Here is a 15206-nt window from a genome sequence, read left to right as displayed (position 1 = left end):
ATGATCATGATTATCTCTGTAAAAACTACACACACACACACACACACACACACACACACACACACACACACACACACACACATACACAAAAGTTCACACTATATAAAACACTGGAACCAAGGAAGATTTTTTTAGTAGCTTAAGATTGACCCCCATGGAATCAAATTTTAAAAGTTAGAGATGTAATGAGATTGGCAAAAATAAATAAAAACAAAATCAAGTGTTGATGGACCTTCAGGAAAGCACTACTGAAGGCAAAGTAAGGTTCTTATTTGGAAATCATAAGATCTGGTTTCAAATTCTAGCTTTGCCACCTATTTCTGTTACTTTGATTTAATTTAACTTCTCTGACCTTAGCTTCCCCATTTGTAAAATTAAAGGGTTGAACTAGATACCCTATAACTTTCTTTCCAACATATGAATGTTATATATCTAGAAAGCAATCTAGAACACAGCAAGAGGTAAAAAAAAAAAAAAAAAAAAAATCTAAATTTTACAATCCTACTATCAGGAAGTAATTGAAAGTAAAGAACTATCGATACTATATATTTATATTGAACTGAAGAAGAGAAAAAAGATCAATTCCTTTTCTGAGTAGTAAAGAACTTTAAGATACTACTATGCAAGTACACTTTCAAAAAACCACAAAGACACTTATGAGGCAAACTTTTAGAATGTAAACATAGGAAGAATGTTAAAACATCCTTGAAATGTTTCCACTGTTGATTAATACTTTCCCCATTTAACACAAATACACTCCCCTTCCTTCTAGCTGCATACTATCTCTGCCATGTATATAATAGTAACTAACCTCTGAGCAATGTTTCTCTTGGTTTAATAGATAACATCTCTTGGGACTTATATGAACAAGTTGGATCTGATTCAGACAATACTACCTATAATAGTAAATTACTGAAAACAATCTAAATGTCTAGTAATTGAGGAATGGTTAAACAAATTGTGATAAATGTAATGTAATGCCAGATCAGCATTACTAAGTACAAATAGGAGGCATATAATGTATATATAAATTAATGCAAACTGAAGAAAGAACAAATATGTTCTCATATCTGTGAATGTACAATCACAGGAACCAGAGTGAGAATTTAGGTAAGGCAGTAATAAATTATGGTTACTTGTTTACTGAAGTTTTTTTTTTTTTTTTAATGAATGTTTGCAACTATTTTTTTTAAATTGCAACTTTTTTTTTTAAACTGTAAAGTTTATAGGGGAAAATGAGCATACTCCCAAACATCTCTAATTTTTTTTGAACAAATAAAATTATGAAAATTATCTGAATACAATTTAATCCTTTGTTTTCTTCCTTGCACTATTACTTGGGCATATGAATTAGATACTTGCTCTGTATTTGTCCAAAAATTATTCTTAAAATTTTTAAAAATACTTTTAAATTCTGGTATTCAGGTCAATGACCACCTAATAAGTACTTACTATGCATAAGAGACCATCCTGTGCACTTGAAATTGATGAACAACCTGATCCTATTTATACCCATCATGATTTTGCACATGTTAATTCTGTAAGTTGAAAAAAATTATGCTTAAAATAAGTGTTTTCAATGACATTATAATTATGAGTCAAATTATTCTGATATTAAATGTCAAATTTTTTAACAAATTATTTTCAATTTCAAACTCCCTCTCTCTAGTACATTTCTCTAGTCACCCACTGATAAGGCAAGAAATGATATCCATTACACTTATGAAGTCGTGCAAAAATGTCAATATTTTAAAAACTAAACTATCTTCTTAAAATAAAAACAAAGCATCTTCCTTCAATGATTAACCAGAATGCCATTAAGAAAGAATAGTTCCAAGAACTTCGGACATATTAATGATACTGTAATATTCAATTGTGTTCTTAAAAAAGGCATTTAAATTCATTCTGAGATTGAAACAAAACAAACCATTTTATGTTGTCTAAGTAGCCTAAGTGAAGCAATTACTAGGCTTAGCAGTGGATAACCAGTTATTTGAATTAAGGTATTTTGAACTTCAAACAGCGATTCAGAAATGCTATTCTCCCCAAAGGATAGTCTTAAAATAGAGTATGTATTGTTTCCGAAGTACCAAGGTATCGTACTCATTTCCCACATTCCAGGGAATTCTACGTGGATTTGGAAATTTCATCAGCTCAGGACCTCTGTCCCTTTAATTGTCACCACTTAAATTTCCAAGGGAAAAAACTGTCTCCTCCGGCTCCTTAAAAATAAATAAACATCTGTAGTACAGCTCTCCCTGAAAAATACGAAGAATGGCATCTCCCATCCTTCTTCAAATCCTCAGGGCAGAGTTCTCTCAGGACCGTGGTGCCAAGAACTTCACCTGCTAAGTAACACATCTGTAGTCTGTCTCTTGGCTACCAAGGGGAGCTATGGAGATCCAGGAGGGAGGGGATCAAAAGAGGGAGGGAGTAGGTCCCCACAGCTGGAGTGAAAAAGGACTTGATCTTGGCAGGAGGAGGAGGAGGGAAAGTGGCAGGAGAATGAAAGTATCTCTAGATGAAATTTTCTTTTTTTCTAAATGTTTATTACAAAAGAATTAAAGGAGAAGAAACATGGGTAAGGGAGAGCTCCTTTCTTGAGCCAAACCTGGGAGGGGAAAAACAACAACCCTAACCCGCTTAACCCGACAGCATAAAGGATGCTAAGGAGGGAGCTTTTCTTCCAGGCTCGGCTGCTCGGGAATTCCGGAAGGGCACCCAGCTCCGGAGTCCGGCACCCGAGGGCCTCCGCACCGAGACGACTCCCCATCCCCGTTTTCCCTCCTCTGCCTCCCCCTCCCCCCCATTCCCGGGACCGATCCTCCCAGAGCGCGACATCGGCTAAAGCAAAAACGGCCTGGGTAGAACAAACGGAAAATACCTGAGTCCCGGGGATTGAGCCAGCGGCGACTGAAGCAGAAGGAACCAGAAATAAGAGAGCGGGGCGGGAGCCTCACTAGCCTCCAGTCAAACCCCGACGGACACACACGAGTAGGGCGGGGGACTTCCGCCCGGAGCCCCGCCACCCCGAGATTAAGCCGCATCACTTCCGCCAATGCCCGAGCCTTCATCCATCTCCCTTTCCCTTCCCTAGCAGCTGATTTCTCCAGGCCTCTTTCAGGCGATTTCGGCGGGGGTGGGGTATTAATCAAGGCTTGGAGACTACACATCCCAGGATTCTCTCCTGCCCTTAAGAAATTTCATTCCGGATTAAGAGATCGCGTGCTGGCTGGTCGCCATGGAAGCGGTCGGTTTGATCACGTGGTACCCCTGGTTACGCCCGGTGCCAGCGGCTGGGTCTGGGGCCCGCGGCAGGGGCCATTTTGTCAAGGGCTGCCTCCTGTAGCCGGGGGCGGCTTGGGAGCGCTCGGCTCCTGTAGGGCCGTGGCGCCAGCAGCAGTAGAGGAGGAGGAGGAGGAGGAGGAAGAAGAAGAGGCAGAGGAGGAGGAAGGGGAGAAGGAAGAAGAAAAGGAGAGAATCTCTCCCGATCCTAGCATCGGCAGCTGCTTTCCCCCTTCTATAGCTCGGGAGCCTGGAGAAGAAAAGGGAGGAGAGGGCTCCGCCGGGCCCCTAGGAGGCTGCGATGGTTCCCGGCTGCTGCAGCTTCCTGACGCCCCTCCATGGCGTCCGCGCTCCCGCTGCTTCTCCTGCCACAGGCCCCGTTCCTAGCCCCCAGCGCCTGTGGGCACCGGAGCAGCTGCCGCCCTTCCACCCCAGAGACTGATGAAAAGCGACCTCTGCGGACGATGAGAGAGGAGAAAAGCTATTGCTGCCGTGGGGCCGCCGGCGACCAGGGCTCCTGCCCGGCGGCCCCTCCGGCCCTATCCCCCACCATGACCGCGCTCTTTCTCCCAACGGAGGAGGCCGTCACCAGTGGCTGGTCCAGGGCCGGAGGGAGCCTGCTAGGAGGAGAGGAAGAGGAGACCCGGCTCCTGCAGCTCCTCCGCACGGCGCCGGAGCCATCTGAGGCCTTCCAGGCTCTGCAGGCTGCCCTGCCCCGGCGGGGCGGGCGCCTCGGATTTCCGCGACGGAAGGAAGCGCTTTATCGGGCCCTGGGCCGGGTGCTGGTGGAGGGGGGCCTGGAGGAGAAGCGCCTTTGCTTGCAACTTCTCTCGGATGTGCTCCGGGCTCAGGGGGAAGCTGGCCAGTTGGAAGAGGCCTTCAGCCTGGCTCTTCTGCCGCAGCTCGTGGTCTCCTTGCGAGAGGAGAACCCGGCCTTGAGGAAGGATACGCTGCAGATTCTGCACCAGTGCTTGAAGCGGAGCCCGATGCAGGTGCTGCAGGCACTCATACAGAGAGGCCTGGAGAGCACTGACGCCCGGCTCCGGGCTTCCACTGCACTTCTGCTCCCCATTTTGTTCACTCCCCCGGATTTCTTGTTCGGCTTAGATCTCACCGAGATCACGCTGTCCCTGGCCCGAAAGCTGGGGGAACAGGAGGAAGAAGAAGAGGCAGAGATCGCTTTTTCTGCGCTGCAGCAAATAGGAGAGCGCCTGGGCCAAGACCGGTTTCAGTCTTACATCTCTCGCCTGCCCTCTGCTCTGCGGAGGCACTACAATCGTCGTATAGAGTCCCAGTTTGGGGTTCAAGTTCCTCATTATTTGGAACTTGAAGCCTCTGAATTTCCTGATGATCCTCTCCCCTGCCCAACTACAACTTCCAGCAGCCACCTCAAGTTTGGTGTTATTCCCCAGGAGCTGCATTTCAGGTTGTTAGATCAGGAGGACTATAAGAGTCGGACTCAGGCTGTGGAGGAACTCAAGCAGGTGCTGGGAAGGTTTAGCCCTGTCTCCACTCCTCATGCTAGTCTTGTAGGTTTCATTAGCTTATTGTACAATTTGTTAGATGATTCTAACTTCAAAGTGGTTCATGGCACACTTCAGGTACTGCACCTTTTGGTGACCCGCCTTGGGGAACAGGTACAACAGTTCTTGGGACCAATCATTGCTGCCACAGTCAAAGTACTAGCAGACAACAAGTTGGTGATCAAGCAAGAATACATGAAAATTTTCCTTAAATTGATGAAGGAAGTAGGACCTCAACAGGTGCTGTGTTTATTGTTGGAACATCTCAAACATAAGCATTCCAGAGTGAGAGAAGAGGTGGTGAATATAAGCATTTGCTCTTTGCTGACCTATCCAAGTGAGGATTTTGACTTGCCCAAATTGGCTTTTGGCCTTGCCCCAGCTCTAGTTGATAGTAAACGTAGGGTACGCCAAGCTGCTCTTGAGGCCTTTGCTGTATTAGCATCTTCAATGGGCTCAGGTAAAACTAGTATACTTTTCAGAGCTGTTGATGCTGTTGAACTTCAAGATAATGGAGATGGAGTGATGAATGCTGTACAAGCCAGATTAGCTAGGAAAACTCTTCCAAGGCTAACAGAACAGGGATTTGTGGAATATGCAATACTCATGCCATCTTCTGCTCAGGGCAGATCACCTCACTTGCCCCATGGAGCAGATACAGACTGGCTTCTGGCAGGTAACAGAACTCAAAGTGCACACTGTCATTGTGGTGACCATTCAAGGGATAGTATGCAAATGTATGGCTCTTATAGTCCATCTGCTGATCAGACTTTCTGTACTCGAAGGGTTTTAAGTGCAGGAAAAGGAAAAAATAAATTACCATGGGAAAATGATCAACCTGGAGGCATGGGAGAAAACCGGACATCCCATTCAAAGGAAATAGAGCAGGTATGCATTTTTTGTAATTAGTATGGGTTGGGGCAGTAGAAGTACAATTTTTTTACCTTAATGAAAGATATTTTTATGTGTCAGATAGTCCCTTGGAGGTGACTTACTCCAAAATGATTTTTGCTAAATACATGTGTCAAATCCTAGTGGAACAAATTACAAAAATCTATACTATAGATTTGCTTGAGAGGCAAAATGATATACTGGAAGGAGTATCAGGTTAAGAATCGGGATCTTCTGATTCTAGTCCCTGACTCTTGGCTCTGCCACTACACTGATCATCTGTTAGGACTTGCTTGGGCAAGTCACTTAACCTCCTTAGGGAGGATCAAATGAGGTATTGTATGTAATGATTTAGTTATTGGCAAACACTGTATATGTGTGATTATTAAATGTAAAAAAACTTAAGAATCCTTTATTAATACTAGCTAACATTTATATAACTTTTAAAATATATTTTACAAATACTGTCTTATTTGATTCTCATAATAACCCTGGGAGGTAGTTACTATTATTATTCCCATTTTACCCAACAGGAACCTCAGGCAGACATAGGTTAAATAACTTGCTTTAGGTCATACAAACAAGTGTTTGAGACTGGATTTGAATTTAGGTTTTTTTGAGTTCAGGCCCAGAATTCTATCCAGTCACCACCTAGTTGCCCCATAGAATTACCTCCTTATTATGTACTAAAGCAACATACTAAGTTTAGCTAGACATGTAAAGACAAAAATGACATTTTGCTATTTTATTATTCTTATAATACAATGAGAGTCACATCATGTATGAGTATGTAGTGCTATAAACAGAGCAGACAGGTCCTTAGATAAAAAGGTACTTGCAGGCCTGGGCACCACAAAAATGCCTCCTGTGAGAGGTAGTATTTGAACTGAGTCTTGAAGGAAACCAGAGATTTTAAGATGTAAAGGTGAGAAAGAAGCATTTTCCAAGCACAGGTTAAGTGAGTGCAAAGATGAGATGAGTGATGGAGACAGATGTGAAGTAGCAGATAGACCAATGTAGCTGTGTTGTAGAATAGAGGGGAGGCAAGTGTAATAAGATGAGGTGAGAGGGTCAGGATGTAAAGAGCTTTTTTATGTTCAATCAAAGTTTATAGTAGATCTTAAAGGTAAATAAGGACTGGACTAAATGATCTTGTATCAGCATGTCAACTTGACAATTAGTAAAAATGTATAGTTATTTGTATTTAAAGTATTAATTTTATCTGTAGCAGTAATTGAACCTTCAGTCCTTAAGGTACTAGACAGTGAGGTACAGTGGTCAGGACTTCAAGAAACCTGAACTCTGTTGATTGTGAAGTCTCAATTGCTTATCCCATTGAAGTCCAGTTTTCTTTTCTGTAAAATAGGCAGAATGCCATCTTACCTAACTGGATCTCATCTAGCTTTGTGCTGAGTAATTTCAGTCAAAGGAGATCCTCACTGTGGCATGAATATTCTTTTTTTTTTTTTTTTTTTTTTTTTAATTCACATTGTACAAGCTGAAATATAGTTTGTTTTCAAAGCATTTTACAAAGGGACTGAGTCTGAGACTGGATTTGAATTCAGGTCTTCCTGAGTCTAGTCCTAGAACACTATCCACTATGCCACCTAAGCTACTTCACTTGGTCACTTGTAATATCGTATTAAATCTTTACTATGGCTTTCTCTCCAGTCTTAGCATATGGGTTTTTACTTGTTTATTGAGAAGACTGAGTATCTCACTTACTCTACTACTTGCTACTGCAGTCCTTTCATTCTCAGAAGAAGCCTTAGTTAAAACTAATCCTGCCACCTTTCTCCCCAAACCTATCTCCTCTTTTCTTCTCTGTGACTTGGCACATCTTCTTGAATTGCATCCCTGCTGAGTCTTTGAACTTAAGAAGATGCTGAGATCTGCACTCTCTAAAACAACTGTACTACTGCTCCATGTCTGGGTTTTCATATTTTATTCTCTTCCTTGTCAAACTTATATAAATAATACTATGCACTTGATATTTCAACAGCCTCATCAACCACTCGTTTGCTGACTTTTTAAATTAAGTTTTTATCCCTAACATTCTACTGAAAAACCTCTCTTCAAAGTTTCTTACATATTGTCAAACCTATCAGATTTTTTTTCTATGCAAGCTTACTCTCTATGACCCAACTAAATGGCTTTTGATATTGTGGACTGGCTATCTCTTCCTTGATAACTTATCTTTGGGCTTCCTTCATTGTGACTTGATTACTGATTCTCTTTTTTTTGTCTCTTGTTAGCTTCTTATCTTGCTCTTACACATTAAATATTAGGAACCTAGTGAAGTCAGTATATAAAAAGTGAACTATTAATTTTTTCATTTACTAACCATTTCTAAAATTTTTAAAAGGTTATGAATTAGTTAGCATAACTTCAGTTGCCAATATTATAATTGACATAAAGAACCTTAAGGTTTGTAAAGCACTTTTACATAGGTTCACAACTATACCATAAGAGATATACTACAAGAACAGGGCTAGCCTTTGAATTCATTGCTAAAAACATTGCTGTCATTTAATTAATTTTTTTTCAGTCATTTATTGCTTGATCAGAGATGTTGATATTCAGTATAAGTCTGGAAAATACATTATCTGGTTTTGTACTAAGGAAATCATAAATTCACTTCACTGTTTCCTTCAATAAAAGTTATATAAGTTTTAAAGCAGATGTGTCAGAATTTCTCTTATATTGAGCGATTGAAAATATTTAAATAATTAAATTTCCCTCAAGTGTTTGATGATTTCCCATTAGTTGAAAACCCAACTGCATACAGAACTACATTAATATTCTCTTACGTATAGACCTTACCCTTCTCCATAGGGAATTTATGTAATAGATAATTTTACTAATTTTGAAAAAAACCTTGTTTCCTTACCAATAAAGTACAATATGAAACATCCTCTGATCTGAGTTAAATGATCTAAAATTATATTCAAGTTTGGTGCTATAGGTTTCCTTTCAGCAAGAAAAGGCTCAAATTGAGTTATCTCTAGATATTTCTTACAGCATGGAAAAATAATACATGCTTTCTAATATATTCTTAACTAGGGAACATATTTTGTAATTTTATAATTTCTCTAGACATTTTTAAAATTTACAAAGATTGATTCCTTGGGAGAAGACTGCAGTGAAACTTGTAAGTTTTTGTAACTATCTTTTTACATAGTTTAGAAATTATAGGATCAGTTTATTTCTAATTATTCCTGAAATTTACTAGTATCATCATATCCTCATCACAACAGGGGTGTGTGTGTGGGTGTGGGTGTTGCTTTAAGGTAAAATCTTTGCTTATATTATTTCACTTGATCTTTATAAAAGTCCGAAGTATTAAGTACTTTATCATTATTCTTGCTACCATTTTTAATCATCCTGAGAACAACAGAGAATTAAGTTTGTAGTCTTTTATGAAAGAATAAAACATACAGTCTCTTTTTGAGAAAATTTGAACAGTTGTGGTTTTCACATTTAGAGTTTCCAGCATCAACATATTAGTATCAACTTTACATCCCTTTCATTAAATAGCCAATTTAGAGGGATTCAAGAGAGGGAGCCTAGGTATTTAAGAGAAAAAGACAGTATAGACTTGAGTTGGTTCACCAAGGATTCAAGATGGGGAGAAAAGAAGAGAATGGCTGATACAGTAGAGCTGGCCTGGGAGAATTGAAATATCAAGGAATTGGAGGTTACAGTGTGGAGGAAGAATAGTGTTTTATAAAGAGAGCAGAAGTAGTTGGAGAAGGGGATTTCAGAATCTTGAACATGGTGATAATACATTTGTGGATGATAACAAGATAAACTATAAGTAGTGGCAGTTGCCCCTTAGATGAATTATTTTATGATAAACTCCCATACTCAAGGAAGGTGTAGGCTACCAGCATAAACCTTAAGAGTCCTCATGAGGTTTATTTAAAAATATTCTTTGTAGCCTCTGAAAGTCTGGTAATGAAATAAAATTTTTTTGTGTTCTGTGTCTTAAATGGGGCTTCTATTAATGATGTGAACATTGCAGGCTCTGATCTATCAGCTAGTAGATTTGGGGAGAGGTGGCAGTTCCACAAATAGCTAACAAAAATTTCCTCCCTAAAATACTACTTCAGGATGTTTTTCCACAAGCTATCTGACCAAACAAGAGCCTCATTAGCTCCAATAGCCAAGTCAACTCTCAGAGATCCCTTGAAGACTGTTTCACAAAAGGGATACCACTCTAGTTGAGATACACTCCTAGGATTAAGCCTATCAGATATATTAGAAGCTGGTTCTCACCTTTACCCTTCTCCTTCCCAAAATAAGCCTTAGTTTGTGAGAGAGTACTAGATCTGCTTATTAGCACCTTTAGAAATGGCTCATTAGCTTTCCATTACTATACAAAAAAACTCCCTTTATCTGTGACACATTAGAAACGTTTGTTTTCTAGTTTTCTAGGGGTCTTATGTAGTGTTTGGTTTAATGGAAGAGTCAGCCAAAAGATTGGAAGGCTCATGTTTAGCTCTGTTTAGGATGTAGAAATCTGTCTTTTGTAGGGGCTAGATGCTACCAAAAAATATTCTACTTGGGCTGAAATGAGTCTTATCACAAATCTGAAAAAAAGAGAAATCTTTTCCACAGTTCAAAAGTATTAGACCACATAGTGAAATTGCAATAAATTGCATAAACAAGAAATTAGGGAAAGTATCCCTAAGGAGTTTTCTTTTGTCTCCAACTAGCTTTTTCTGTTATCAAGGGAAATAGTTTTGAGGTTTGCTGTTTAGAGCAAGAATAAAAGAGTCTTTGCTCAAGAGGTATTCCTAGCAAGCAACATCCATTCATTAGGATAGCATTTGCTATCTTAAAAGTCTTGAATAACAAAATACTTATATTCATTATGAATAGAAGTATAGAACTACAGAGACCACGTATTACTGAATGCATTGTCCCTAGTACAAGGGAATAATGTATTATCAACTTTGGAAAGATAACTTGGAGGCAGGTTTGGAAGAGCTATAAACACTAAGTGGGAATTTTGTATTTGATCTTTTAAGGCAATTGTGAGCCTTGAAAACTATTTGAGCAAAGAAATGGCATAAGAAATGGAAGAACAAAAGAGAATGGATCCTAGATTACAAAGCAAGATAATTGCAAGGGGCAGTGATAACTTTAATAAATAAAGTTAGGAAGAGACTTGGGTTTTGGAAGAATAATCTGTAAAGATTAAATGCCTCTTATGTCACAGAGGCAAAATAGTCCTAGCTTACTGGTTACATTGTTCCTGAAGGCAGGTGTTGGGAGGCAACTTTCAACTTATACACAAGTAAATATAAAGGAATTTCAAAAAAGAGTTCTAATTACTGGAAATATCCTGAAAGATCTGTGTAGGTAGTGACACTTGAGCTATGCATTTAAGAAAACCAGGATTTTATAAGGTAGAGATGGGAAGAAATTGCTTTGTCAGCAGGAAGAGGAGGAATCCTCTTGGTTATATGGGGACCACGAAGTAGGGCAGTTTGATTAGACTATGGAGCAATAAGAATAATGTACTGTAAGCCTAGGCAGCATTTGAGAGCAAATAAATAGCACCTAGAATTCTATGTTTATAAAAAGTCATTAAAGATTTTTTTAGTAGAGGGTGACATGCTCATATCTGTGCTTTATTACTATATTGACAGCAATATAGAAGAAAAGTTGAAAAAGGGACAGAGAGGACGTAGGAAGAATAATACAATAATCTAGATAAGAGGTGAAACTAGGATCAAGGTTGAAGAAGTGAAGATAAGGGGACAGATAAAAGATAATAGAATGGACCAGAACTGACTAGATCAAAATTGGTGATAGAATGGACTGACTAGATCAGATTGTTGTCCTTTATTCTGGAAGAGGATCAAAATGACACCACTATGTTAAAGTTACAGTGTGTCAGACTGTGGTGATAAAATCAAATAATGAGCTCAGAAGACTATCACATATTGGGCACAAATAATCCATGTTAACATTGGGAGTGGATTCTCTAAATTTGTGTTTCTTGTGTTTCTTCTGTGCTAATTCAATCCTGCTTTGCTCATAGAGCACACCTTCTCTGCTGAGGGCAAGCCATGCTGAGGGATCCTTTGTCATACAATCAGTTCTAAAGTTTTCTGGCATGGCACTGATTGATTTACTATCTAGGTTTCACAGGCATAAAATAATGAGGTCAGCATAATAGCTCTATGGACCTTCAATTTGGTAGTCTAATATCTCTCCTCTTCCACACTTTATTTTGGAGCCTCCCAAACACTGAGTTAATTCTGGCAATCTTTATTACAACCTCATTATCAATGTGTATATCCCTGGATAGTATGCTGCCCAGGTAAGTGTTCTGAGGGAAAGGGAAGATTCAAAGATTCCCAGAATTTTCATGGTTGGGAATCTCTGTGACTTGGAAAGCATAGTAGTGCCATAACAAAAAATGGGGATTTAGGGAGGAAATAATAAGTCCAGTTTTAATAATATTAAGTTTAAGATGACTATGGGACATTGTAGTTCTTGTTTGTTCTTTGTTCTTAAATAGGCCTATGACATCAGGGAGATGATGTCATGATATGCAAGTGAATTGAAGTGAGAAAAGGCTAGGCAAGGTCACTTGCCTCACCTTCCCCTCCAGAGCCACCTGGGTCCCGTGGCCAGATAGATATAGGTCAGCATGATTGAAGATGGTCCTGGATGCAGTGAGAGATCTGGACATTTTGAAGCTAACGTCTCCAACAGGTCTCCATTTGACTGAGGCCACACCCATCAGTGATTAAGTACCGAGTGAGGCAAAGAATCTCCTCTTTCAACTAACCAAAAATTTAAATAAATAAATCTGGAAGGGGAAGACCCTCAGGGTTTCTGGTCAAAACAGAAATGATTGCTGTTTACTTTCAAAGTCAGTCATAATAATCCAGTGACCAAGTGGGGCTTGGTCTAAGACCTTTGATGGCCAAACAAAAAAATAAGAGTGGTTTTGGTTTAAGGCATCTTAAAGAAATCTAGCTAGTAAACCTCAAGATATCTTGGAAGGATTAAGAGATCCAAAAGAAAAAACTTTTTAATAGCATCTGTAGGTAAGGGTAATAATACTTGTGGACAGAGGAAGGGAAAGATGACTTGTTTAATATGTGGGGTGTTATGGGAGGGCTAGCACCTCTGGTATATGGGCTTGCCAGAGCCCTTTTCAGGGTTTCTCACCTTCTTTTGGTGTCCATTTATTATCCAGCTCTCACCTGTGACTCCAAGAAGCTGTAGTATGCTCAGCAGCCACAATCCAATAAACTATTTGGCATTCAAGGTAAACCAGGTTGCAGGTTAGCAATAGGCCTCAAACCTGTTTGTGAATTAGGGGGATTGTCTTCTCCAATCATTTGAAGACTTCCCCAGCAGAATGGACAGATGAGAATCATTTGTTACAGTGGCCATGGAGGCCATTAAAAAACAGGTTCTATGGAATGCTTCGAGCTTGATCTAATTTAGACATGGACTTTGGATGAATCTTGGAGAGAGAGTAAGGCCAACCACTCTATGCAACTCTATCACACTGAAATCCAGTTCTCTTCAAAAACAGGATGAACTACAGTAGTGAAGTACTCGGGTTCATTAGAAATGTTAGGGCTGGAAATGTAGTATGGGGATTCATTTGCATAAAGATTATTGAGCCCCAGTATTTGAATAAGAACCTCTACTAAAATGTATCTGGCTAGTGATCATTCAGCGTTTGACTAAATACATCTAGTGAAAGGAAAATCCACTCTCTCCCAAGGCAGGCTGTTTGTCATTAATAAATATTTCTCTTTATATTTGGAAGTTGTATTCTTCCTTGATCAAGGATTTTGCATCACAAAACTTTTATGTAATAATATGCAACAGCAAGTCTATGTATTAGTCAACTGGAAGGGATCTCAAAGACATTTTACCCCTACCCCCATATGTTTTAGTAAAAAATTACAACTGCAGAGAATGATAATAATAGTAATAAAGATGGACAATTATAAAGTATTTTCAAATTTATAAAATTCAGATTATTTCCAAGAGCTATATTAATATTGCAGAGTAAATAGCATATGAGTCAAGAGGCATAAAGCAATGTAACAGAACAAACTTTGGACTAGAAGTGAAAAGATCTGGCTTCTATTTCTAGTTGCAGCTAATTAGTTGAATAATTATAAGCAACTCAGGTACATTCAATTTAATTTTCATATTTGTAAAGGTTAAATTAGACAAATAAATGAAAAAACCTTAAGCACTTACTCAATACCATGTATTATGCTAAGTGATGGAAATATAAATACAACATGCAAGGAACTTACATTTCAGTATAAAAGACAAATTCAGAAATAATGGTAATATGAATTTGATTATTCTTGAGAACAGGGGGTTGATTGGAAGAATAAATAAAAAAGTAGAAAAATAACTGGAATGCTCCCTAAGGATCCCTTCCTTTCCTCATAATCATCTAGAGCTGAGGCAATTAGGAGTAATTTTGATTTTTTTTTTTAAGTGGCAGTTCTGGGGATATATACATGTATGTTAAACCCTTATTCAGAAGTACAGGGTCCCAAAGCCAGAGTTGTAGTGCCAAGTTAAGTGCCAAGGTTGGACATTCAGCAGAAAAACAAGATAATAGCTAGAATAATCTCCATGGTCTCTTCTGACCTTCAATTTCTAGGATATTTTAATCTTTTAGATCTGGGGTAGAGAGGGATTATCTGATGAAGGAAGTTGAATTTCAAAGGAAGGATAAAACTTAAGGGCAGGAGTGGAGAATAGCATGAACAAAGGCACAAGTGTATATGACATACTACTGTCACCTATTTTAAGATTACAAAAGAAATTAAGGTGTTTAGAAGAATTATAAGTGAGATAGGGTTTGAGAGGCTGGTAGAAACAAAATTGTAGAAACTCCTGAACTGTTTACACAAGTTAGTATAAGCCATTGGAATTTGCTTCCAAAACTGCATCTTCAATTTGCACTTATAGGTTGGGATTCTTGGAATTTGGGAGTCACTGTCTCCAGTTCAAAGTGTTTTGTGAGAATGAATTTTAAAAATTTTACTTCACAGCATTCATTACCCCAAGCATTGTGCTTGCTTTTAATAAGTAGTCAGTATGCACAGTTAGCTCAAAACAAAACTGACATGACCCTATAACACTATTAGAAGTTGTTCCCTTGCAAACCTTAGATTCACTGTTCCACAACTATGTATAGTATTAGTGGGAAAAATGTGCACACAGATGGGCACAAAAGTAAGTAACACATTGCCATGGGCAACTTATACCTCCAGAACTATAGGAGTTCAATATCTTTTTTTTCTGCTCTCATCCTGTTCCTCTTAAGTACTGCATCTTGGGATAGCTAGATGGTACAGTAGATAGAGCACCAGCCCTGAAGTCAGATGGACCTGAGTTCAAATGTGGCCTCAGACACTTAACACTTCCTAGCTGGGTGACCCTGGGCAAGTCACTTAACTCCAATTTCCTCAGCAAAAAAAAAAAAAAAAAAAAGTA

General features: G+C 39.1%; 2 protein-coding genes across 9 annotated transcripts in view; one reads left to right on the top strand and one right to left on the bottom strand.

Moving 5' to 3' along the window:
- KLHL28 (kelch like family member 28) overlaps positions 1-3088 on the bottom strand; it is a 39323-nt gene extending 36235 nt beyond the window's left edge. For all 8 annotated transcript variants that reach the window (XM_074290180.1, XM_074290175.1, XM_074290182.1 and 5 more), the window contains exon 1: positions 2885-3088. The gene's annotated coding sequence lies outside the window, so the exon portion shown is untranslated. The remainder of the gene's footprint in view (positions 1-2884) is intronic.
- A 244-nt stretch (positions 3089-3332) lies between these two features.
- TOGARAM1 (TOG array regulator of axonemal microtubules 1) overlaps positions 3333-15206 on the top strand; it is a 92304-nt gene continuing 80430 nt past the window's right edge. The window contains 1 exon segment of the mRNA XM_074290185.1: positions 3333-5696. Within this exon segment, the coding sequence (XP_074146286.1) occupies positions 3624-5696 (2073 nt within the window). The 5' untranslated portion in view covers positions 3333-3623.

This window comes from Sminthopsis crassicaudata, chromosome 2 (genome assembly GCF_048593235.1).
Source record: "Sminthopsis crassicaudata isolate SCR6 chromosome 2, ASM4859323v1, whole genome shotgun sequence".
NCBI classification, from domain to species: domain Eukaryota; kingdom Metazoa; phylum Chordata; class Mammalia; order Dasyuromorphia; family Dasyuridae; genus Sminthopsis; species Sminthopsis crassicaudata.
This window is presented reverse-complemented; position numbering and strand designations above follow the sequence as displayed.